Source organism: Drosophila miranda (genome assembly GCF_003369915.1).
Source record: "Drosophila miranda strain MSH22 chromosome Y unlocalized genomic scaffold, D.miranda_PacBio2.1 Contig_Y2_pilon, whole genome shotgun sequence".
Taxonomy (NCBI): domain Eukaryota; kingdom Metazoa; phylum Arthropoda; class Insecta; order Diptera; family Drosophilidae; genus Drosophila; species Drosophila miranda.
Genome location: NW_022881614.1, coordinates 18,005,243 through 18,029,934, shown reverse-complemented (window position 1 = coordinate 18,029,934; position 24,692 = coordinate 18,005,243). Strand labels below are relative to the sequence as shown.

Genomic DNA, 24,692 nt, shown 5'->3' with positions numbered 1-24,692 from the left:
TCTCTCTCATGATGACGTCACTCTGGGGTACGCAACGCGCTAGCCAGTGTGTGACGCTTTCGTTGTATGAACTGGCACATCTGTATACTGTATGGTTAGTGATGAAACGTATGTTTCGGTATACCAACCAAAAACAGCCACGTCAGCTTTTCCACCCAAGGCCCACCAGCCACCCAAAAAAGAACACGCAAGCACAGCACACAGAGTCCAGCATTACAAGGTGAATGAAAAAGTTGCATGATATTGAGACCGAAAAGCCTGAGGCAGAGGAAATGAAGAAGTTGAAGACGGCTAGGCTGAGAAGCGCGGCTACGGCAAACGAGACGATCTAAGCAAAACAAAAATCAGATAAAATTCGGTGCCCGAGCACAACACACGGAAACCATGCAAATTTTATTTCGGCAACGCTTTCTCAAAAGGTTGCACTCTAAACAACAGTTTATTATTTTATCCGAGTAACATTAAAATATGGCACCGACCGCGAATGCCTATTTGATAACGGTGGACACGCCCGTGGCTATATCCACGTTGCCCAAGCTCCGGCCCGCACCCCTGACAGCGGCTCTGCTCAAGGGGGCGGCCTCGCCCACACGCTCGAGCTCGGGATACGCCTCGTCCTCCTACGATAACATGGAGGAGGAAGAGTCTTTGGTGGCCTCACCACCCAAGGGCAAGAAGCGTCGCCTGGATCACCTCACTTGGGAGGAAAAAGTACAGAGAAAGTAAGTGGTAGAAATCGATGGGTCGCGGCACGGAAATCAATATTTAATACATGTTTGTTCTCACTCACCAGGAAGCTAAAGAATCGCGTTGCAGCCCAAACATCACGCGACCGCAAGAAGGCTCGCATGGAGGAAATGGAGTACGAGATCAAGGAGCTAACTGACAAAACGGAATTACTACAAAACAAATGCGAAAGTCTACAGTCCATCAATGAGTCGTTGCTGGCCAAAAACCAGAAGCTGGACACAGAAGTAGAACTATTGCGTCAGGAACTTGATGAGATGAAACAACAACAGAAGCAGCAGCACGCCAAAAACATCACCTGCAACAGCTCCAATGCCAACACAGGCGCTGAGTGCTGTGCGTACACAATCCTTGGATCCGCAGCATCCAATGCTGACCCTCTGCCGCAGGGTACACTAGTGGACACACAGTCGTCAGCGCGTCTGTTGGCGGAAGAGCTGAAAAGCAGCAAGACCATAGCCTCGCTCTGGAAGGTTGTGGCTCTCTGCCTACTCTACAAGGCATGCTGCTCGTCGACGATGAAGAGTTCGACGCGCGGCGATTTGAAGAACTGGCCGAAAGTCTGCTCGTAGATATCACAGCAGACCTGGAAGCTGGCCCTGGAGCGTGCGGCCCAACTGCTGCCAAAGATTCAGGCGACCAAGAGCGACTGCTTGGATCAATGGTGGGGACCCCAACAGAGCGCCTGGAATCCGGCGGGCATAGAGCTGATGGCCTAGACGCGAACGAACCCAAACAGAGCCTGAATGTGCCGGTGTTGAAGATAAATGGAAACTCACAGCGAGCCACAGCAGCGCCAAAGAAGACGAAGACGATTAAGACGACTACAGCAACCATTTCAGCAGCGGCGGCCGCTACACTTGTGCAGGCCACTCCGGATACAGTTTATGGCACCTACGATGCCAAGACAAACTCAATAACCATCGTAATGGATGGAGATGCAGTTCCCATCAATGAGGCCGTTGAGGAGATATACTGCGATGGCGTCAGCGCTGAGGATGACACTACAGATGTAATTATGAAGTGTCCGCCGCCAGCAACGTCCCCATCGCAGGTCTATCTCAACGTCGTGAATGCCACCGACGACTCGGACGACGAGTGCGATTTTAACCGCATTGAGTCGTTCCTCTGTCCGCGCATCAAAGACATTTCCCCATTGGCCAAATCTCCCGCATTGTCTCTACACTCAGCCACCTCCGATCACGGCTACGAGTCCATACTGGGCTCTCCCACATCCACGATGCTTACTCTGCCCACAGACACGGAAGAGGACTTTGCCTGGCAAAGCAATTTCGATGAGCTGTTCCCCAGCTTGATCTAAGCTCCCAAACTGGGAATGGAATATTCGTTTTTCAAATTGAAAAATCTGTTGGATCCACAAAGTTTCTCTCTATTCTAATATGTATTGTTAATTTTGGCCGGCCGCCCTAAGATTTAAGTGTTTTACCTGATAAGCTGTATAGAAAGAATTTCGTCGTCGATGGGTCTATTTGTAAATGATATTTAAATGAAACTCGTAGGTAATCCGTAAGTTTCCATTTATGTTTAACACACTCTAACCACATAGGCTAATCATTTGTAATGTGATCAAAAAATTATGCGAAAACATTAAAAAAAAAATAACAACTACAATATATTGAAAATATATAAAAGACCACAACACAAAATAATGGCCTGATGTATAGTGCATTATTCGCATAAAGCAAAATGATGTAAGACTTGGAGTGGGTTGATGGATAGTCAGAATCGCGCCACTATCTCATTACTTTTGAACACGCCATATTTCATATTTCCTTGACGAAGAACGATTAACCTATTACAGGCCAAGGGGGTATTTCAATTATCCACCGAATATAATGCAAATTTACTAATTTTCGCGCAGTTCAGGTGAAAGATATTGTGTTATTTTCAGTTCAGAGGAAAGATGGCATGAATCTACAAGAAGAATTTACAATTGTTAATATTTTCCGCCATTTACCTCAAGTAGCTGAACTATTTAAATCGAGGGGGCTTAAGTGGGCTAAGTTCGGTTTTTCATCATACGAGACGCTATAGAACCAAAATTGAGGCATAAACAATTAAAGGTGTAATTTTATTTATAAATATTTCCATGGAAGACCTAAAAAGGCAACCAGAGGAAACAGAGATGACCGAACCTAGCAAGGAGGTCCCAGATGAAGCCGTAGGATCACCCGAAACACGACCCACAGCCTCGCAGTCGCTGGATTCGGCCCCCATAGAAGCTCACAACGAGGAAGGAGAGAAGCTGCAGAGAAAGCCCGCCGGCAAGGGGAATAAAAAGAATAAGAACTCCAAGGGCCCGCAGTCAGACATGGTGATGGACCCCGAGATAAAGAAACTCACTCAGCGGCGCATCAATGTAGCTGGAGCACCCAAAATGCCACTGAATGGCTACGTGCGATTCATGAACGACAGACGAGAGGAGTTGCGCCGCGAGCAGCCGCAGCGTACGGCCCTGGAGCACACGAAGATTATTGGTGAGGAATGGCACCTGCTGCCGGAAGACCGCAAGGTTCCGTACATGGAAGCGGCTGCCAAGGACAAGGCTTTGTAAGTGACGATCTTTGATCAGTTACCAGATATTTTTCTGATGGGGTTTTCTCGATTTTTCTGTAGATACCAAGAGCAGATGCACTTATTCTTCAAGGACCACCCCGAGATTGTGGCTAAAGAGTTGGCCAGGGTAAAAAAAGATACCAAAGGAGACAGTGCTTCGAAGGAGAAGACACCCAAAGCTGTAGCCAACAACGATGTCAGCGTCGGCAAAGGAAAGAAACCGAAAGCGAAGACCCCAGCAACAAAGCGGCCAAGCGAGCACTCTCCTGACCCAGATGATGTTCCGCTGTCCCAGGTGAAACGCACGCCGACTCCAACACCACCACCTCAACAAGCACAAGCGCAAGCGCAAGCTCCAGCAACAATAGCACTCAACATTGTCGCCGCACCGCGTCCGCTTCAGCCAGGTGAGATACCCATTTACACAAACGAGTTCATCGAGCACAATCGCAGCACGGAGAACGAGCTGCGAACGCTGCGCAAGACGAAAACGGATCTGGAACAGCAAAATGCGGTGCTGGAGCAGCACGTGGACAACACCAAGGTTGGCTATGCCAAGGTGATGGGCGAGGTGGCCGAACTGAAGGAGGAGAATGTGCGACTGGAGGCGTACGTGAAGGGTCTGCGCCAGAAGCTGGTTGCAGCCCTCAATGGTGTCCCATTGCCTCCGCTGGAACCGTCCGGTCCGAGCGTTGGCAACATTGACAGGTATATGCATCACTTGGCCGGCCTCACTGGCCAGCCGCACAATACTATGCTCCTCAAAGCAAGAGACGCTCTGCGCAAAGTAGACATCCCCACTCTGCTCAAGTCCTAGTATTCTTTTGGATGAAACGATGGTACAGTGCAGTATTTTTTAATTGCTTTAGTCTTAGGATCCATCCACACCCGTGCAGATGTATGAGTGTTCTCATGGAATGTGTATGTAGTATTTCAGACGTATGTTATGTTTTATAAACCCGTGTGAATCGTGTGATTATCCGTTGCTCGACTACTTCTGGGATGTGTCACCGACGCTATTGGGCAGGGAGCTCTCCGTGTCGCGTGATGGTGCGGTTTTAGTGGAGTAATGCCTGGACGCCCCAGCCTCGTTGTTCCCCGGCGATTTCCAGGCTTGGGTCCGCTTTGCCCGCCGCAGCAAGATCCGGCGCACCATGAAGAACCCAGCTGCCAACAGGGGAACTATCAAATACGGCTTGCAGAACAGACTCAAAATGAAAAGACTAAACGACATCATCCAATTGATTAGGGTCTCTGTGGGATGAGATCAGACAGTCATACAGCTCATACGCTCGAACCAAATCATCTTTCCACTTTCTACACTCACGTTGAACCTGCCAAAGGGTGGACACCGTAGTATAGATTGCCGTCGAGAGTGTCACCAGCATGCCGTAAATCATGATTTAATTTGTAGGTTTCACCTTACTAGTATTTTACGGGAGAAATAAAATCTGTTGGGGCGAGGCAGCCGTCCACTGACTTTTTTGGTCAGGCTTACTATGTATTGTAACGATTAAGTAGGCTGCCTGTTGGGTTTTCATGCTGGGGAATTGAGTATAAGAAGTGTGAGTCTTGCTTAGCTCAACACAAAAATTCTTTTGAAAATAAGGCCTTCCCAAATAATAGAAAATATTCTTCGAAGGGGAGCAGTATGTGTGTTAGAAAAATAATAATAAAATCGAAAGTAATAAAAATGATATATGTATTCATCTATGTGTACAGTCTTCTTGCAGCAAATAAAACTTGTTGTTTCTTCTTTTATTATTGAACAAAATGGTCGTCTCGTCGTTTTACTTCTTCGTTAATGAACTTAAGCCTTTTTCTTCTTAGTGTGTTTTGTTTTTTGGATTTGTTTCTTAGGAACAGCAAAAAAAAAGTTAATCAAAAATAAATTAAAACTTAAATAGAAAATAGTTTTGTTTGATAGTTGTGTTGTTGTGGTTGTTTCAAAAAGGTTAAATTCTAAATTATAGCGTACATTTAAGGTGGTACATTTAAATGCGGTGCTGGAGCAGCACGTGGACAACACCAATGTTGGCTATGCCAAGGTGATGGGCGAGGTGGCCGAACTGAAGGAGGAGAATGTGCGACTGGAGGCGTACGTGAAGGGTCTGCGCCAGAAGCTGGTTGCAGCCCTCAATGGTGTCCCATTGCCTCCGCTGGAACCGTCCGGTCCGAGCGTTGGCAACATTGACAGGTATATGCATCACTTGGCCGGCCTCACTGGCCAGCCGCACAATACTTGTAATGTGCCAGAAATTCATATTCGTAGAGGTGTGAGAGTGTATGTACGGATGGAGGTTGTACATACTTTTTTTTTTGACGGTCAGACACCAATAGTATAGCAGGATTTCGGAACGTGTACCTCTAGCTATGCTCTAACTAGCTCGCCGGAATGTCGTGGGATCTTTCCTACTCTCCTATCTGCTATACGAACACATTCGCAAAGATGTTTTAGGTACACTTGATTTAATGTTCAAAAGGAACTCTACAAAAGAAATCAAAAAGAAAATAATGTGAATTTTAACTAACTGTTTAACCGACTACCGACAAATAGTCAGGCTATATTCCGTCGCTCTTGGGGAACTCAGATGACTTTGACCCCTTCTCTACCCTCCCTACCTTTGTATGCCGTTTAATCGACAGCATAACCCTAATCGAGCGCATCTCTATTTGATCATCGGACTTCCTCAGGCTCTACTCAGGACAAACACGAAAGGTTTAATGTTCCATTATTATCTACTAATTATTATTTAATAATTCAAAATTTAAGGGTTTGGACTTCATGGTTTTCCAGATAAGTATAAACTTAGCATAAAGTAATTAAATAAAGAAGGAGGAAATAGTAGCAAGTTATACCTAGTTATATGTGTATATGTATATAGGACTTATGTGTAGAGAATATGGCGTAAAAGAAATTAAATTGGAAAGAAGAGAAAAATATGATAATTATATAACTAGAAGGCAAACGTGAAAGTAAAATTAGTAGCCGATCCGCTTTAAATTATGGCACGGATATGGTTGTTTTATATACCGGAATAGAAGTTTTATAAGACAGATATATATTTTGAAAATACTCGAGAATTCCGTTTAAGGAAGTTCGTGACTCACTCATACTGTATACGAATTATCCGGCGTGTCCGTTGAGCTCAAGGGGCGACGTAGGAACATATTGTGAGGAAGGGAGAAAAATTATGAATATACAGGTCTTCACTTCTAATTCGGATGAAACACCGATTTTCTTTCTTTTCATTTCCATACCCGTACGACGACGATTTGCCACTCAACGGCTGATCTTAAAAAAAATGTGGTTTTCATTTGCGCTAATTTCTAATTATGGGTAATTATATACATTATTGGTTTTTTTTTTCTTTTTAAATCTATACAATACAAAAATAGTTAGTGCGTAGCCTAATCTTTAATAAATGAAAAATCTCATGACGAGACTCAAAACTAATACTTTGGTACATTTTCACACGACGACTATTAAACGGCAGTGTGGATCGCCGCAGAATAATGTTTTATTTTCACAGTTTGAGAACCACTCCACACACTGCGAAGAACTACATGCGAAAGCCTTAGCCGCGCGCTTAATTCATAAGTGAGAAGGGTGACGAGTGCGGCATATTAGTTTCTCCGAATTCGCAAGAAAACCATTCTTCTCGTCTTACTCCAAAATGTACTTCAGCTCAAGTATGCATCCACATAACTTCGGGTTTCACTCTAGTACATCTTCAGACGGCTCTTTCTGGTTTATTTGGTTGTAGTTATCGTTGGTTTATGTAGATGCTGGTTCCTGGGAAATCCGAGGTCCTTCCCAGTGTCGAACGTAGTAAGATTTCCAACCCTATGATACGAGACTGTTAAAGCTGTGACACTATTGTAAGGTCCAAATACCTTTTATTTTTCTTAATCCAAAAGGAATAATGCAGTCCACCAGAACTTCAATTTACTTGGCACGTGTTTGATTGCACAACGTTTTCAAATTCACTTGGATATATATATTTGTATAAAAAGACACATCCGAATTCGCACAGCTTCACTATAGCAATGATCTAGCCAGAAGTTCTATTACTTGCATTAGCCCTTACGATCGGAACTTTACCTTCCACAACCAACGGGGTAATCGTACGATTTTAGACAAAGCTTACACCTTGCTTCCCTAGATAACGGAGTAATCGTACGATGCTAAGCAAAGCTTACACATAGCTTCCACGACTAACGGAGTAATCGTATGATTTCTAGTAAAGCTTTAAAACATAACTCCCACAGATCCACGCTGCTTCTCTAAATTAGACATTAAGCTCTTCAATGGAAGCTTTAACTACTGCTCTCTTGTAATTGATCTCTTATCTTGTTTTTTGTAAAGAGAAGAGTTAATGTTAAACGCGAGGGCCGTACTTCCCAAGCTGTTCTCTGGAGTTCTAGAGTCACAACTGGCCACTACACCACAGTTGAGGAAGCGCTAGTTTTAACTGGCGAAGTCTAAACGGAAAAGGGACAGTTGCCTAGTGTTTCACTTGTATGTCTTTGAGGTGAAATATTCCTAAGTTTTTACCCTGTTCGTTCTTCAGTTGATAATAGGATGAGCCAACTCGTCTGAACTCGTCTACCACGGCTGAAATAAAAACCGGCTCTAACTTTGCATTGAACTTTTTAATAGCATTGCTTTGGCAGAAATTGCGGGCAAGTACTGGCTCTCCAACCTTAAACTCTACTTTCCGACAGCGTAGATTATATCGCCTAGCATTTTGTTCATGTGACTCTTTCACCTTTTTCTTTGCCGATTCGCGAATAATTTGTAGTGCTTCCGGATAACTAATGCGGCTATCCTCCGATAAGAGTCTTAAGCGGCGAAGCAACTCATAGTCTTTGCCATTCAGAATCATATTTTGTCCAAAGGTTAGGAAATAGGGCGAGTACCCGGTGCTTTGGTGAATGTTGGATCTGAGAGCAGCACTGATTTCCGGTAATTTGGTATCCCAAGTGGAATGATCCCGGCTTATGTAAGCTCTTATAGCTGCTAACACCGATCTATTGAGTCTCTCACTGGCATTCGCCTGTAGTGAATATATCGCCGTACGAATATGTTGTATCCCAAAGCGGGTTAGAAAAGCCTGAAAGGCTCCAGAAACGAATTGAGATCCGTTATCTGTTAATATCACCTCGGGGACTGCAAATGTACAGAACAAATAATTTTCGAGGTAATCGCACACCCGATTGGAAGTAAACACCCTAAGGGGGCATGAAATGAAATTTTGTGAAGTGATCTACGATAATAAGTAAACCAATATGCCCTTTCTTGGATCGGGGATATGGACCCAGCAAATCCATATAAAGCTTTTGAAACGGACGATCAGACACCATTGGTTTTCCCATGGGTGGTTTCAACACGGTGTTCGGGTGTTTGGTGTGACGACACACTTCACAATGAGTTACATACTCACGTATTTGCATGTTCATTTTTGGCCAAAACAAATATCTTTTAATCTTTTCGATGGTTTTCCCTACTCCACTGTGAGCGGCATTGGGCGGATCATGGGCCCGCGAGATTACACCTTGGGTGAGTTCCCTAGGAATCCATAATTTCCAAGATAGATTATCTACACCATTATTTCCCTGATCAGGTTCGGTTCTTTTGTAGACAAAATCATTGAGAATCTTCAAGTCAGGTAATTTGTCTTGCCTAGCGCGAATATTATCAATTAAGGTCATATATTCTGGTGATTTAAATTCTGCGGCAGATAGATCAACTATCGGACCCTGCTCTTCCATTTCAGAAACCGTGATTTCCTCTTTACGCGATAGGGCATCCGCTACCACGTTTAGTGAGCCCTTCCGGTGCGTTATCTCAAAAGAGAATCCCTGTAGTTTTATGGCCCATCGAGCTAATCTACCAGACAACTCCTTCTGACGCATAAGCCATTGTAATAAGGCATGATCGGTTATCATCTCGAATGCCTGACCTTCTACATAAGCACGAAACTTTTTAATTCCCTTTATCACCGCTAAACATTCTAATTCCGTGACTGAGTAGTTTTTCTGAGCTTTAGATAGCTTCTCGGACATGAATGCTACGGGTAATTCTTCTCCTTCTTCGTTTTTCTGAGCTAACACACAACCAATTCCTACAGTACTAGCATCACATAACAGCAAAAAGGGTTTTGAGAAATCAGGAGTAGACAAAATGGGAGCAGACGTCAAGCACTGTTTAAGTTTTTCAAATGCCTGATTGGCCAAAGGGTTCCACGCATACGCTTTCGGTTTCTTTAATAGTTCTGTGAGGGCGCAACTTACCGTTGCATAATTGTCGACGAAACGACGGTACCACCCAGTAAGACCAAGGAATCGTCGCAATTGTTTCACCGTCTTGGGAACGGGGAATTCTTTAATAGCTTCAATTTTACTCGGATCCGTCTTTACCTGTCCGTATCCAATGATGCACCCCAGATACTTAATCTCACGCATGCAAAAGTGCGACTTGGCAATGTTTATCGTAAGATTAGCCTTTCGTAAGTGTACTGCAACTTCACTCAGTAACATTAAATGGGATTCGAAATCGTCTGATAAAATTAGTAAGTCATCGAGGTAAACAAACACTCTCGTACGCAAGTTAGCAGGTATTACCTTATCCATTAAACGACAGAGGGTTTGTGAGGCATTGGTTAGACCAAAAGGCATAACTTTGTATTGATACAGCGGTCGGTTAGGTATGGTAAACGCGGTGTATTGGCGTGAAGACTCCTCTAGGGGAATTAGCCAATAAGCATGCTTCATATCGAGTCCCGTTATGTATTTGGCAGGTGGCAATCGACTGAGTATCCCATCTATATGGGGAAGGGGTATGCATCTTTTCGGGTATATTTGTTGATCTCTCGAGAATCAAGGCATAACCTATTCTTGTTCCCTTTCTTTACTAGGACGCAATTGCTACTCCATGGACTATTTGAAGGTTCTATCACGCCCAGCTTAATCATCTTCTCTACTTCTTCGAACATCACTTTCTCTTTCGCGGGGGAAATGGGCCAATGTCGTTGTTTGACGGGTACTTCGGCATTGATTACCATAGAATGTTGTATTAGGTGTGTACGACCTAGTCCGTCGCATTCATATGACGGGAAGGTTCTTATTACCGCCTCTAATTGGTTCCTTTGTTCTTCATTTAGGGAATGCATTTTAGGCGTTTCCTTCATAATCGTGTCGTCTCTATTCTCCAAACAGCTCACAGTTCCTTCTCGGGTCAATAATTGGGATAGAAGACCGAAATCTTTCCAAAAGTCAACTCCTAAATAAACATCTTGCTTTAAATCTGGTATGATAAAGAACTCTACTTCCTTAACTATTTTACGGAATTCAATCGGAACCACCAATTTGGACACTACGGTACAAGCTACGTTGCTGGCAGTGCGTATGGTTCCCAAACACTTCTGAGATTGTGGGTGATCTGCTAAAAAGGTTGCTGCTCTCCCACCCAAACAACTAATGGTTGCTCCTGAATCCAGCAAAGCCTTATAAGTTTGCCCTTCGATCATTACCTCCGTGTACAATCGGTTATCTGAACTCAGAATAACTGCTGAGACTAAACGTTTTCGAACAGATTGGACCTTTTTCCAGAACGCTCGTCTCCGGACCGTCGATCGTTTGGGCTTAACTATTAATTTAAACCCCGTATTCACATTTTCTGAATCTAACTCTTTGCTCTCCATCGTTTGAGTCGCTACATCTATACCTGTACAAATTTGGTGTAGTATAATATCCGGTTTTACGTCAACTACCCCTTCGGAAAGCCCTCTTAAGGTAGTTGGTTTACTTTCGTTTAGTTGCTGTTCTTGGTCGGATGTACTGACTGGGCTCCGGTCGGTACATCCCGTTTCAAGTTTTTCGCTGGGTTACATTTGACGCATCGAGGTTTATAAATATCCTTAGCACCACACCCATAGCAGAAAATTCGCCTTTCTCCTAAACAATCATCAAAACGATGCCCTTCCTGGTCGCAGTTCCAGCATACTAGTTTCTTACGATAAATCTGCGAAACGTCTTCTTCCTCCATATCCTCATTGTCCGTAAGTATTTCTGCTACATTCGGTTGGCTGAATTTACCTCGTGGAAAAGGGTTATGATTGTCTTTACAGAAGTTTTCATGCTTGCGAACTTCTTCTCTCAGGCCAGTTCGATCGCTGATTTTGAGATGCAAGAGTTCCATAGCTCGCAAATAACTGTTGACACTTTCGGCGTGTCTGATAAAAACCTCTCATTGACGGACACATTGAGAAAATGGACTGAAAAGACCCGATCAAATCTGTTTTTGCTCAACTCGCTCTTCGCTCAAGCAAAGACCGATTTTTTCACTTCTCTTTTGTTCCTGTTTTTCACTGAGCATCTGTCGCGAGTGAACGAACAAAGTGTCTTTTGCGTATGTATGCGTGCTTGTACGTGTGATGCTTATGGCAACTATCAATTTTTGTGAATTCTATACGGTTTGACTATTGGAGCTTAAAATGAATCGTGAAAAGCAAAACGAACATGTTCGTTTGCCAATTTTGCAAATAAATATACATATTACAATACAATAGCCCAAAAGATGCGGAAAACATGAATAAATAAACATATACACGAAAAAACGAGGGGGAACGTTGTGAGTTGCTGCGGACACCGCAACTCTACAGTTATACCCGATACTTAGTCAATATGGCTCTCCTCCGGCAGACGCCGCTAATATTAAACGACACGACAAAGAGTGCGTGCGAGAGAGACAGAAAATCAGCCTGAGCGTGACGTCGGGCGCTGCGTAGCCAGTGCAAATTGATTTGTTCCTTTTGGGTATAAAAATGATCCGATCTGATCCAGATTCAGCAGTCTGATAGATATGGTCATTATCTATGATTCTGCGTTTTTAGTTTTCTCGAATGTGCAATATTGTGAATGCAACAGATTTTCGTCTTTTGTGGGGGCGGAAGGGGGTGGGGCGAAATTCTGAGATACACGTTTTATAGTAAGATCTAACAGAAGTGCGGATACCAAATTTGGTTACTCTAGCCTTAATAGTCTCTGAGATTTGTGGATGCCCCAGATTTTCGTCCTTTGCGGGGGCGGAAGGGGGTGTGGCGAAATTTGGACACGAAACGGTCAAGGTCCGATATCACAGGAGTGTGGATACCAAATTTGGTTGCTCTGGTTCTTATAGGTTCTGAGATCCTTGAACTCATATTTTGCAATTGGCAAAGCCGACCATGAAACCTGTGTGTTAGAGAGAGACAGAGCGAGAAAGAATGAAATTGTTTTCTTGATTCTGGCTATAATAATTATACGATCTGGTTGAGACCTTACACTCTAGAACATATAGTCATCCTCTACGATTCTGCGTTTTTGGTTTTATCGTATCTTTAAAAATGTGGATGCCACAGATTTTCGTCCTTTGTGGGGGCGGAAGTGGGCGGGGCGAAGTTTTGAAATATTTTTGTAGCAGTGACATATCACAGAAGTCTGGATCCAAAACATCGTTGCTCTAGCTCTTATAGTCTTTGAGCACTAGGCGCTGAAGGGGACGGACAGACGGACGGACGGACAGACGGACAGACGGACGGACGGACAGACGGACAGACAGACATGGCTCAATCGACTCGGCTATTGATGCTGATCAAGAATATATATACTTTATGGGGTCGGAAACGATTCCTTCTGGACGTTACACACATCCACTTTTACCACAAATCTAATATATCCCAATACTTATTTTGAGTATCGGGTATAAAAACTAAAAACACTTTACTCAGACACTTTTTTGGTTCTGCTCATCTAAAGACACTTTTGCTGTGAGCGCTTGACCAAAGTGTCTTTCTAAGTTGTTATTGTGAGACACGATCGTGTGTCGGGCTCACCCGAAAACCAGAAACACATAACACAAGCGAAGAGACAAAAAGTGTTCTGCTCAGTGAGAGACCGTGTCTTCGTGGTCTTTTTCGGTTTTGTCAGTGACGAGACAGCAAAGGGAAAAAGTGTTGACCGTCGTTTGCGAGCTATGAAGAGTTCATATCTGAGGGCCGTTTTTGCGTTACGTTTTAAAATGTCTACTAACTTATTTTCGCTAACCTCGTGTGAGAGCCTGGACACTAATTCTTCGACGGCCGTCTGGTAATCGTCAAACGATTCACCCTCTCTCTGACGGCGTTTTCTAATCAACTCCCACAAGTCGAAATCATCTTTGGCATCATCGAATCGTTGTCTAAACGAGGTAGAAAAAGTTTGCCAAGAAAACTGTGGGTTCTTTCTATGGAAGTTCCAAAACCAATCGCTGGCTTTAGCCGAAAAAAGCAGATGCATATTGTCACAGAGTAATTCGTAATCGTTATTTAAAGTGGAGGATGTAAATTAACGAACCCTGTACAGGAATTCGTCGACGTGCATAGCGTCTTTGGATCCGTCAAACTTTAGTCGCCAACTGACTAAGATATTAGCGGCCTTCCCAGGAGCTATTGCCCTGTTAGAGACATTTGGATGCGGTAATCCCCTTTCCCTTCCATTTTCTGAAGACAACGAGTTTCCTGTTATATTAGGCTCGTGATTTTGCTTTGTCGCTTGCAAAGGCGTGCTATCTGAAGCTATAGTCATCCTACCTAATTGTCCGCTTAGATTTTCTTCGATCAAATTCTTAACGAATGAACTTAGCTCCACCATCATATCTTTCTGCTCACCTTTTATCAGGGCTTGTATAACCTCAAGGGTTCTTTCCGGCATATCTCCTTCGCCCGACCTATGGCTGATACTGCCCAAATAATTATCCCGAAATTGTTGAGACTGCAACCTAGTATGCATCCCTCTGCGCGATGTAGTTCCCCGTCCCTGTTTAGGCCTAGCCCCTCTTGACTTTTGATGTCCTCTTTCTGAAGCGTTTGACTCCGGGTTGGATCCCCCTTCTAACGGCACTATACCCGAACCCATGTCGGGTGGTAATTCGGCTGCTAGAGTATTCTCATCAAACGAAAGTTCCTCCGGATTCAACTCCGCCCTACATACGGGGCAATTTCTGTTATTTTTCACGAATTCTTTCATGCAAGTATCATGATACCGGTGCCCACAAGACGCAGTACTTATTAGTTGACTTCTTCTTATGGCTTCTTGTCATATACCACAGATCTGGGCGTCCACGTCACCCGACGCCGACGAAAGGTTTAATGTTCCATTATTATCTACTAATTATTATTTAATAATTCAAAATTTAAGGGTTTGGACTTCATGGTTTTCCAGATAAGTATAAACTTAGCATAAAGTAATTAAATAAAGAAGGAGGAAATAGTAGCAAGTTATACCTAGTTATATGTGTATATGTATATAGGACTTATGTGTAGAGAATATGCTGTAACAGAAATTAAATTGGAAAGAAGAGAAAAATATGATAATTATATAACTAGAAGGTAAACGTGAAAGTAAAATTAGTAGCCGATCCGCTCTAAATTATGGCACGGATATGGTTGTTTTATATACCGGAATAGAAGTTTTATAAGACATATATATTTCGAAAATACTCCAGAATTCCGTTTAAGGAAGTTCGTGACTCACTCATACTTTATACGAATTATCCGGCGTGTCCGTTGAGCTCAAGGGGTGACGTAGGAACATATTGTGAGGAAGGGAGAAAAATTATGAATATACAGGTCTTCACTTCTAATTCGGATGAAACACCGATTTTCTTTCCATTTCCATACCAGTACGACGACGATTTGCCACTCAACGGCTGATCTTAAAAAAAATGTGGTTTTCATTTGCGCTAATTTCTAATTATGGGTAATTATATACATTATTGGTTTTTTTTTTTTTAAATCTATACAATACAAAAATAGTTAGTGCGTAGCCTAATCTTTAATAAATGTAAAATCTCATGACGAGACTCAAAACTAATACTTTGGTACATTTTCACACGACGACTATTAAACGACAGTGTGGATCGCCGCAGAATAATGTTTTATTTTCACAGTTTGAGAACCACTCCACACACTGCGAAGAACTACATGCGAAAGCCTTAGCCGCGCGCTTAATTCATAAGCGAGAAGGGTGACGAGTGCGGCATATTAGTTTCTCCGAATTCGCAAGAAAACCATTCTTCTCGTCTTACTCCAAAATGTACTTCAGCTCAAGTATGCATCCACATAACTTCGGGTTTCACTCTAGTACATCTTCGGACGGCTCTTTCTGGTTTATTTGGTTGTAGTTATCGTTGTTTTATGTAGATGCTGGTTCCTGGGAAATCCGAGGTCCTTCCCAGTGTCGAACGTAGTAAGATTTCCAGCCCTATGATACGAGACTGTTAAAGCTGTGTCACTATTGTAAGGTCCAAATACCTTTTATTTTTCTTAATCCAAAAGGAATAATGCAGTCCACCAGAACTTCAATTTACTTGGCACGTGTTTGATTGCACAACGTTTTCAAATTTACTTGGATATATATATTTGTATAAAAAGACACATCCGAATTCGCACAGCTTCACTATAGCAATGATCTAGCCAGAAGTTCTTGAAAATTCGGAAGACTTTTTCCAAAAACAAACGTGATGATGACTCCGGTCCAGCGGGCTCTAGTTTCGGTTTTTACCTTAAATTGTCAGGTAATGTATGACTAAAAAAAAACAAGTGCTCGACTTCAAAGCATTTATTGGACTGGTCGCAGCCAGAGATAGCAAAACTCCCCGACTCCACCGTCGAGCCGATCTTGAATGCGCAGAGAGCAGTACAAGAGCGCGGCGTGTGAGAGCAAAAGCTCTGCTCACATCGCACACGCTACGATAGGGTAATTACGATCGTCTGCTGCAACATTCCGGCCCCGTTGAAGACCTCCGGTGCTTCAACCGTCTATTGGCAGTTTTGCCAATTTGTGTATGGGGCGTTTAATTACGCCCGCGGGTGTTCGCACCACCCTTGATTGCGGCCACCACTCGTCCTGTGGTCCACTTCTGTGGCGGTGTGTTGTCCTCGTGGACGAGCACTAGACAGCCAATGTCCAAGTCTGGCCCTTTGGCAGCCCACTGGTGACGCTTCTGCAGGCTGACCAGGTAGTCCTTGGACCAGCCCTGCCAAAACTGCTGCTTGAGCGCTGACAGCATTCGCCACCGCTTCAAGTACGCGAAGCTTCCCCTGCTGCATCTGTCGTCGTGATCTGATTCGGGCGGCAGCGAAAGAAGCGGCTGCCCGATCAGCAGGTGCCCTGGCGTTAGCGCTTCTCCATCGCTGGGATCGTTGCCTGGGGACGCGATTGGCCGGGAGTTGAGAAGAGCCTCTACCTCTACCAGGTGGGTGCACAGCTCGTCCGCGGTGAGCTTGGCGTTGCCCACTCCGCGTACCAACCTCTGCTTGGCTGATTTGACGGCTGCCTCCCACAATCCGCCGAAGTGTGGTGCTCTCGGTGGTATGAAACACCACTCGACGCCTAGGCGCGCTGCGTACGCCTTGAGCCGGTCCTGGTCCCTCTGGTACGCTTGATGCAGCTCGTTCAGCACCTTGCTCGCGCCCACGAAGTTAGTGGCGTTGTCGCTGTACACCTTCTCCGGAAGGCCTCTTCTCCCGATGAACCTTTTAAAAACAGATAAAAAACTATCAGTGGACAAATCTGCTACAAGCTCCAGGTGAACAGCCTTTGATACAAAGCAGACGAAGACGGCTACATATGTCTTAATAGGGGGCCTGCCGCGAATCTTGAGAGACACGTAGAATGGGCCGCAGAAATCTACCCCACAAATCAAAAAGGGCCGAGCTCTTCGCACTCTATCAGCTGGCAGGTTTCCCATGAACTGTCCCTGTAGGACTGGCTTGTATCGGAAGCAGTGCACACAATTTCTCAGGATCCTTGTACATCTCGAGCATTGATTAGCCATATCTGCTGCCTTAGCAACGAAACCATGACTTTGGCGCCTGCATGGTAGTGAGTCCGATGCAAATTGCGAAGATAAAGCGTCACGAACTGCGACTTTTGCGACAGCAGCAGAGGAAATTTGGCGTCATACGGAATCTCTGCGTTGAGCAACCTTCCTCCCACTCGAATCAGTCGCAGCGTTACTCCGTCGAGTTCGCTCGTATGTATGAACGGGTTAAGTCGTTGAAGATGCGGTGACAGGATTTCCGACCTCGCTAGCTTGTGGAATTCTGGTCCCAACTCGTGTCTTTGGACTACTTCTACCAGCCTTAGAAATGAGACCTTAAGTTCTTTGGCTGACAGAACGACCTCTCGACTACGCTTTCTTCCTTGTAGGAACCGGTTTACATATGCCATAATCCGAAGCAATTTCTCAAAGGATGAGCATCTTTCAATCAACTCGATGAAATCATTGGCCTGACACTTTGCCACTGAATGTGTTGCCAAACACTTCTTGTTTTCCGACCGTTCCATTTCTGGGGACAACTCAACCTGATGTAGACATGGCCACTCCTCAGAATTCGGGAGCAGAAATTGGGGCCCCTCAGTCCACAATGAGCACGTTACACCGTCTACGTCTGTGCCACGTGACACCAAATCGGCTGGGTTTTGCTCAGTAGGAACGTGCCGCCAAGTCACACCGCTTGACGATTCCTGGATTTCAGCAACCCTATTGGCCACAAACGTTGCGAACGTGGCTGGATCCCTTTCCAGCCAGTACAAGGTGACTTGGGAGTCCGACCAAAAGTTCACACTTTCGATCATGAACTTGTCCAGGAGCGGTTTTACTTGAGCCCATAAAGTGGATAACAGGAGTGCTGCGCACAATTCGAGTCTTGGAATCGATTTCGTTTTGAGAGGAGCTACTCGAGACTTTGCGGTAAGAAGCTTAGACACGACATTTTTACCATCACTGGTACGGATGTAAATGCAGCATCCGTACGCTTCACCTGATGCGTCTGCGAATCCGTGAATCTGAACGCTTTTATGCGTGGGAAGGCCAATGTAGCGAGGTATGGTTATCTTGTCTAATTCAAACAAATTTTGCTTGAAGTGGTTCCAACTCGTGTGCAAACTCATGGGAACCGACTCGTCCCAATCCAACTTTTGCCGCCACAATTGCTGCAGCAATATTTTTGCCCTCGTTATTAAGGGACATAATAACCCTAATGGGTCGAACAATCGGGACGCAACTGACAAAATGTTTCGCTTTGTAGGGGTCAATGAATCAAATGAGTCATCTAAATGATAAGGGAACAAATCATTTTGCGGATTCCATCTAATTCCGAGCGTTTTAACAGACGACGAAGGATCAAACTGCAGCGATTTCTCCTGGCCACTATCGGACAGCAGCTGGGGATGATTTGACGCCCACTTGGCCAACTTAAAACCCCCGGATTCTAAGACCTCACACACTTCCAGCCGAATACGTTCTAAATCTTCCAGACTGTTTGCTCCAGTAAGCATATGATCGACGTAAAAGTCACTTTTTATGACTTATGATGCAATAGGATGGGACTCAGCATAAACGTCTGCCAATTCAACGAGACAGCGGATGGCCAGAAATGGAGCTGAGGCTGTCCCATAAGTAACCGTATTCAGGCGATACGTTTGAACATCTACATTTGCCTTATCCCTCCACAGAATCAATTGGAAATTTCGGTCTTCTTCGGCGACCTGTGAGCGCAAAACGATTTAATCGAAATCGGGCAAGAGTTGCGTAAAGCTCCCTCTGAATAGTTGCACCCACCATCAAAGTCTCATTTAATGAGATTGAAGTCGATGTTTTGCTCGATGCATCGAAAACGACGCGTAGCTTGGTGGTTTTACTATAAGGTCTCAGGACACATTGATGTGGAATGTAGTAATGGCGTCCTGGAGGAGTGTCTGGAAGCAATGACATGTGGCCAAGGATGAGATACTCTTTCATAAACTCCATATACAGATCATGCAAATACTGATCTCGTGCAAGTCTGCGTTCTAGGGATAGAAAGCGGCGTTTTGCCGTCTCGAACGAGAAACCCAACACGTTGGGATTTATTTTAAATGGCAGCCCCACTTCAAAACGACCCGATTCGAGCCTGCGTAAAGTCTGCTTAAAGTTTTGTTCGCAAGCCAATTGTTCAGCTGTATATACAGCCTTCGACTTCTCTGGGACCTGTTCCAATTCCCAAAAGCGCTCCACCAGAGAGTCGAGAGAACAATGATCGCTACCAACAGCGATATTGCATACAGCATCCTGTGCTGATGCCTTATATTTTCCTGATACAATCCATCCCAACAATGTTTTCTGGATTGTTGGATGTTCGGAACTTGCCTTTAATTGGCCTACACACATTAACTCAAAAAAGGTTTCTGCCCCTATCAATAAGTCAACCTTAGCAGGCTTGTAAAACTGCGGGTCTGCCATCTGCAGGTTTGCTGGTATCTTCCATTGGGCGAAATTGACAACATGATCGGGTTGGTATGTGGAAATCGACCTTAACACCCAAAAATCGGAATCAAAGTTGTGATCGTTGATACGAGATTGGACAGAAGTATGAATCTTGTGCTTTATGACGGACGAGTTTTTTCCAACAGTTGTGATATTAAGGCACGACTCATCACGGCGCAATCGTAAGCGCTGGGCTAGGATATAAAATTAATTTGGGAGCCGGAATCTAGAAGTGCACGTGCATACTGAAATTGTCCGGACCGATCTTGCACCTTTACAACAGCGGTAGCAAGAATAACCTGGTTAGCACTAGCAACGTGACTAGAATAAGCTGTCTGAGGCTCAGACGATGACGAATGTTCTACTGGCACAGAACTAGGCCCATTTTGCTGTGGCTCAACCCCGTATCGATGAAGCAGAGTGTTATGGGGCTTAGAGCACACTCGACATTTTGCTGTCTTGCACCTCGTCACTGTATGACCTGGCTTCAAACAATTTATGCACGGTCGGAGTTGCTTGGTGATATCGAACCGTTGAAGAACAGGAAGAGCACTAAACGATTGACAATTGCTTATGGTATGATTCCCCGCGTGGCAATAGCTACATTTCAAATAAGCTCGCCTATCCGTCTTTGCACATGAAAATGACGATTTAGTGGGTCCTTTACTTGTCTCTTGTTTAGTTTTACCCTTATTCCGTGTTGACTCTTCGGCAGCTAGATGCTGATAGCGCCGATTCAGCTGGGCTGCGCACTCGGACCAAGACGGTAGTTTATCGTAATCCAGTTGCTCTTCGAACCGAGACTTCGTTGTGGGATCTACTTTAGACAGCGCTATGTGAATTAGCATCGCGCTATTTATGTCTTTTTCACTTCCTAACGACTGCAGAGAAGAATATATGGCTGACACCGTGTCAATGAGGGACCTAAGGCATGAAGCAGAAGCTTTTGTTGTGCTGGGAATGTCAAACAACTGCGAAACAGTATCAGAAAAGATAAAATATTTTTTGTCGTAAACCTCCTTCAAACTATCAAGAGCCTTCTCATAATTGTCTGCAGAGATCTGAAACGCCTTCACTGTTCCCAATGCATCGTCAACGAGACACGACAGTAAGTGGTTGAATTTTTCCACATTTGATAATATTGGGTCGTTATGCACCAAACTCTCGAAAAGGCTTATAAAGTTTTTAAATTCAGAATGTTTTCCATTAAACTTGGGGAGATTCATTTTAGGCAGATGTGATGAATGACGCTGGATACTCCTATCCCTCCTCTGTATTCGCTGAGTTTCGGGTTCTTTAAGTGCAGACATGTACAGAGCCTTTGTGGTAACACACATATCCTCGACCGATGCTCGTAGATCGTTGTTGGGATTTAAACAATCCACGTCTGCCTGTATATCCATCAACTTTTCACAATAATTTTCGATCAGCTCGAGTCTGCATTTAATTTGAAGAGAGTCGAACGAAATAGTTTTTTCTTCAAAGGCCGTTCTCACACGCCTTAGATCGCCCATCACCCTATCGTGTCTTTGCATTGCTGTTGCTAACTTTTGGGCTTTTGGACCCCCTCCTTCTTTTGAACCTCCTTCCCTGGTAACAATTTCCCTTTCCTTTTCACTCATTCTGGCGCTTTCTCTTACTTCAAGATGGTCGGAAAGTAATGCACTGGGTTTAGACAATGGTTAACCAAAATACTGTAGGGTATGCAAAAACTATGAAAGAACGCGAAATTTCCACAAAAAACTATGTATCGGCTTCAAAGGGTTAACGCAGCGAAACAAACACAAATTATGCTGCCAATGCACACAACCAAACGCAACCGAAGTAAAGGCAGCACCAATAAGCGGTACTTCGCAAAAGAGAATTGAAAACAGCGGCATGACCGGAGCGTCTGATTAGCAAGTACCGTAAACCCTCATCAATTTTCACTTTTCTTCAATCCACCAATATTCCGCATATAATAAATATTTTATGTTGCTGGCTGTTCACTTTGGTTTATTTTATTATTTTGTGTTTTATTTATTTGGTATTCCAATTCAACGAGGTGCCAATGAAATTGAGATCAGTGGCCAAATAGAGAAACACAGCGCACAAAATGGTGGCTTGGTTCTAGCACTCAATTTTTTTCGCACTAAATACCTGAGAATTCGGCATAGATTAGCCGAACACTTTCCTTTTTTGTTGAGTAAAGATGAATCCAATTTGTCGCACAAAACCAGCCAGCTAGAGCTCTATTCGCAACAGAACAAAAAAAACCAATGACTTGTGCCGAGACAACGAAGATGCACTGTAGGTCACTGGTTTGTCGTGCGAATTTCCACGAAATGCTGGATGCCGATGTCCCTGCTCGGGCGCCAATAAAAATTCGGAAGACTTTTTCCAAAAACAAACGTGATGATGACTCCGGTCCAGCGGGCTCTAGTTTCGGTTTTTACCTTAAATTGTCAGGTAATGTATGACTAAAAAAAAACAAGTGCTCGACTTCAAAGCATTTATTGGACTGGTCGCAGCCAGAGATAGCAAAACTCCCCGACTCCACCGTCGAGCCGATCTTGAATGCGCAGAGAGCAGTACAAGAGCGCGGCGTGTGAGAGCAAAAGCTCTGCTCACAACATCGCACACGCTACGATAGGGTAATTACGATCGTCTGCTGCAACAGTTCTATTACTTGCATTAGCCCTTACGATCGGAACTTTACCTTCCACAACCAACGGGGTAATCGTACGATTTTAGACAAAGCTTACACCTTGCTTCCCTAGATAACGGAGTAATCGTACGATGCTAAGCAAAGCTTACACATAGCTTCCACGACTAACGGAGTAATCGTATGATTTCTAGTAAAGCTTTAAAACATAACTCCCACAGATCCACGCTGCTTCTCTAAATTATACATTAAGCTCTTCAATGGAAGCTTTAACTACTGCTCTCTTGTAATTGATCTCTTATCTTGTTTTTTGTAGACATCCCCACTCTGCTCAAGTCCTAGTATTCTTTTGGATGAAACGATGGTACAGTGCAATATTTTTTAATTGCTTTAGTCTTAGGATCCATCCACACCCGTGCACATGTATGAGTGTTCTCATGGAATGTGTATGTAGTATTTCAGACGTATGTTATATGTTTTATAAACCCGTGTGAATCGTGTGATTATCCGTTGCTCGACTACTTCTGGGATGTGTCACCGACGCTATTGGGCAGGGAGTTCTCCGTGTCGCGTGATGGTGGGGTTTTAATGGAGTAATGCCTGGACGACCCAGACTCGTTGTTACCCGGCGATTTCCAGGCTTGGGTCCGCTTTGCCCGCCGCAGCAAGATCCGGCGCACCATAAAGAACCCAGCTGCCAACAGGGGAACTATCAAATACGGCTTGCAGAACAGACCCAAAATGAAAAGACTAAACGACATCATCCAATTGATTAGGGTCTCTGTGGGATCAGATCAGACAGTCATACAGCTCATACGCTCGAACCAAATCATCTTTCCACTTTCTACACTCACGTTGAACCTGCCAAAGGGTGGCCACAGTAGTATAGATAGCCGTCGAGAGTGTCACCAGCATGCCGTAAATCATGATTTACTCGTATTTTACGGGAGAAATAAAATCTGTTGGGGCGAGGCAGCCGTCCACTGACTTTTTTGGTCAGGCTTACTATGTATTGTAACGATTAAGTAGGCTGCCTATTGGGTTTTCATGCTGGGGAATTGAGTATAAGAAGTGTGAGTCTTGCTTAGCTCAACAAAAAAATTCTTTTGAAAATAAGGCCTTCCTAGGTTAGGTTAGGTTAAGGCGGTAGCCGGGAGGGGGGGGGATAAGAGCCTCCCGCCCCCAAGCTCACTTGGACCTATAAAAGGTCCGTTGTGTTGCCGCATGGGCATGTGCCCCTTCGCGTTGCCCGAACCGTGAGAGCATACTACTGCAGGTTAAGGGCAGTCCCATCCGGTGGCTTGGATGTATTTGGACAAGGTCCCTGGTTTGATTACGGACAGGTCCGAAATGTCCGTGAGGCAAGCGGCCCCGAGAATACGAAGACGACGATTTCCAAGGGCCGGGCAGTGGCAGAAGAAGTGGGGGACCGATTCCTCCTCCTCCTCGTCGCGACAACTCCTGCAGAAGTCGTTATGAGGGATTGACAGTCTAGAGGCGTGAGTGCCGATCTGCCAGTGTCCCGTAATTGCTCTAGTAACTGCAGAGCACTGTGCTCTGCTGAGTCTATACAGCTCTGCTGAGCGCTTCTTCGATCGATATGGCCATATCAATCTTGAGACTTTACAGGAAACGGTTTGCTGCCTTCTCCTATTGGCATTTTGCTCGAACAATTCGTGCGTTAGGAGCCTGCACGTAGCCAAGGGCATCGCTACTTGCTCCCTCTCCGGTAGGAGAGGAATCGTAGTACCCTGTCTGGCTAGCTCGTCGGCGGCGTCATTCCCCTCGATGTCCCTGTGGCCGGGGACCCATATAAGGAAGAGATCTAACTGCTCTGCGATCTCGTGCAGAGACCTGCGGCAGTCATTTACAGTCGCTGAGTTCGACGATATTGAGCCTAGAGCTTTGATAGCTGCTTGGCTGTCCGAGAAGACGCACACTAAGTGCGTATCGAGAAGTAATTTGGAGACGATCGAAATGGCCTCCTTGATGGCTTCAACCTCCGCTTGGAACACACTACAGTGATCCGGGAGCCTGTAGCAATGACTGATGTTCAGCTCGCTGCAGTAGACTCCGCCTCCCACGCGGCCGTCTAGCTTTGAGCCATCAGTGTAGAAGTGGACCGCATTTGCAGGTCCTGGTTCGCCCATCACCCAGTCCTCCCTAGATGGGATTGATACCTGGAAGGGCGTCGAGAGGTGATCACTGGGGATACAGTAATCTGTCCTCTCTGGTAATTGCGGGAGTCTCATCAGGATTCCCGAGTGCCCAACCGCGGATGCTTTCCACAGTCTGGCTTCTCTCATTCTGAGGGCGGAAAGTGTTGCCACCTTCTTTCCCATGAGATCCACAGGGAGGAGGTCCAGCACAGTATCCAGGGCTTCCCCTGGA

The 24,692-nt window shown here is 44.7% G+C and overlaps 3 protein-coding genes and 1 pseudogene across 3 annotated transcripts; 2 read left to right on the top strand and 2 right to left on the bottom strand.

Annotated features, from left to right (window-relative positions):
- The first annotated feature begins 215 nt into the window (after positions 1–215).
- Positions 216–2,414, top strand: LOC117192840 (annotated as a pseudogene).
- A 346-nt stretch (positions 2,415–2,760) lies between these two features.
- LOC117192841 (high mobility group protein 20A-like) lies at positions 2,761–4,158 on the top strand. Its single transcript, XM_033397598.1, has 2 exons — positions 2,761–3,318; positions 3,385–4,158. Exons 1-2 carry the CDS (start codon positions 2,858–2,860, stop codon positions 4,139–4,141), a joined length of 1,218 nt encoding a protein of 405 aa, XP_033253489.1. The 5' UTR covers positions 2,761–2,857; the 3' UTR covers positions 4,142–4,158.
- A 147-nt stretch (positions 4,159–4,305) lies between these two features.
- LOC117192843 lies at positions 4,306–23,355 on the bottom strand. The gene is made up of 3 exons (XM_033397600.1): positions 23,232–23,355; positions 4,652–4,746; positions 4,306–4,578 (listed from the first exon to the last, which is right to left on the bottom strand). The coding sequence occupies exons 2-3, from the start codon at positions 4,722–4,724 to the stop codon at positions 4,316–4,318; spliced, it is 336 nt and encodes a 111-aa protein (XP_033253491.1). The 5' UTR covers positions 4,725–4,746; positions 23,232–23,355; the 3' UTR covers positions 4,306–4,315.
- LOC117192842 lies at positions 22,677–23,250 on the bottom strand. Its single transcript, XM_033397599.1, has 2 exons — positions 23,156–23,250; positions 22,677–23,082 (listed from the first exon to the last, which is right to left on the bottom strand). Exons 1-2 carry the CDS (start codon positions 23,226–23,228, stop codon positions 22,820–22,822), a joined length of 336 nt encoding a protein of 111 aa, XP_033253490.1. The 5' UTR covers positions 23,229–23,250; the 3' UTR covers positions 22,677–22,819.
- Positions 23,356–24,692: the final 1,337 nt, after the last annotated feature.

What these genes read in the sequence shown, in the direction of transcription:
- LOC117192842 (XM_033397599.1), bottom strand. Translation starts at nt 23,228, where the DNA reads ATGATTTACGGCATGCTGGTGACACTCTCGACGGCTATCTATACTACT. An exon ending in CACCCTTTGGCAGGTTCAAC is followed by an intron (nt 23,083 to 23,155) that starts GTGAGTGTAGAA and finishes CTGATCCCACAG; the next exon opens with AGACCCTAATCAATTGGATG.
- LOC117192843 (XM_033397600.1), bottom strand. Translation starts at nt 4,724, where the DNA reads ATGATTTACGGCATGCTGGTGACACTCTCGACGGCAATCTATACTACG. An exon ending in CACCCTTTGGCAGGTTCAAC is followed by an intron (nt 4,579 to 4,651) that starts GTGAGTGTAGAA and finishes CTCATCCCACAG; the next exon opens with AGACCCTAATCAATTGGATG.
- LOC117192841 (XM_033397598.1), top strand. Translation starts at nt 2,858, where the DNA reads ATGGAAGACCTAAAAAGGCAACCAGAGGAAACAGAGATGACCGAACCT. An exon ending in GCTGCCAAGGACAAGGCTTT is followed by an intron (nt 3,319 to 3,384) that starts GTAAGTGACGAT and finishes ATTTTTCTGTAG; the next exon opens with ATACCAAGAGCAGATGCACT.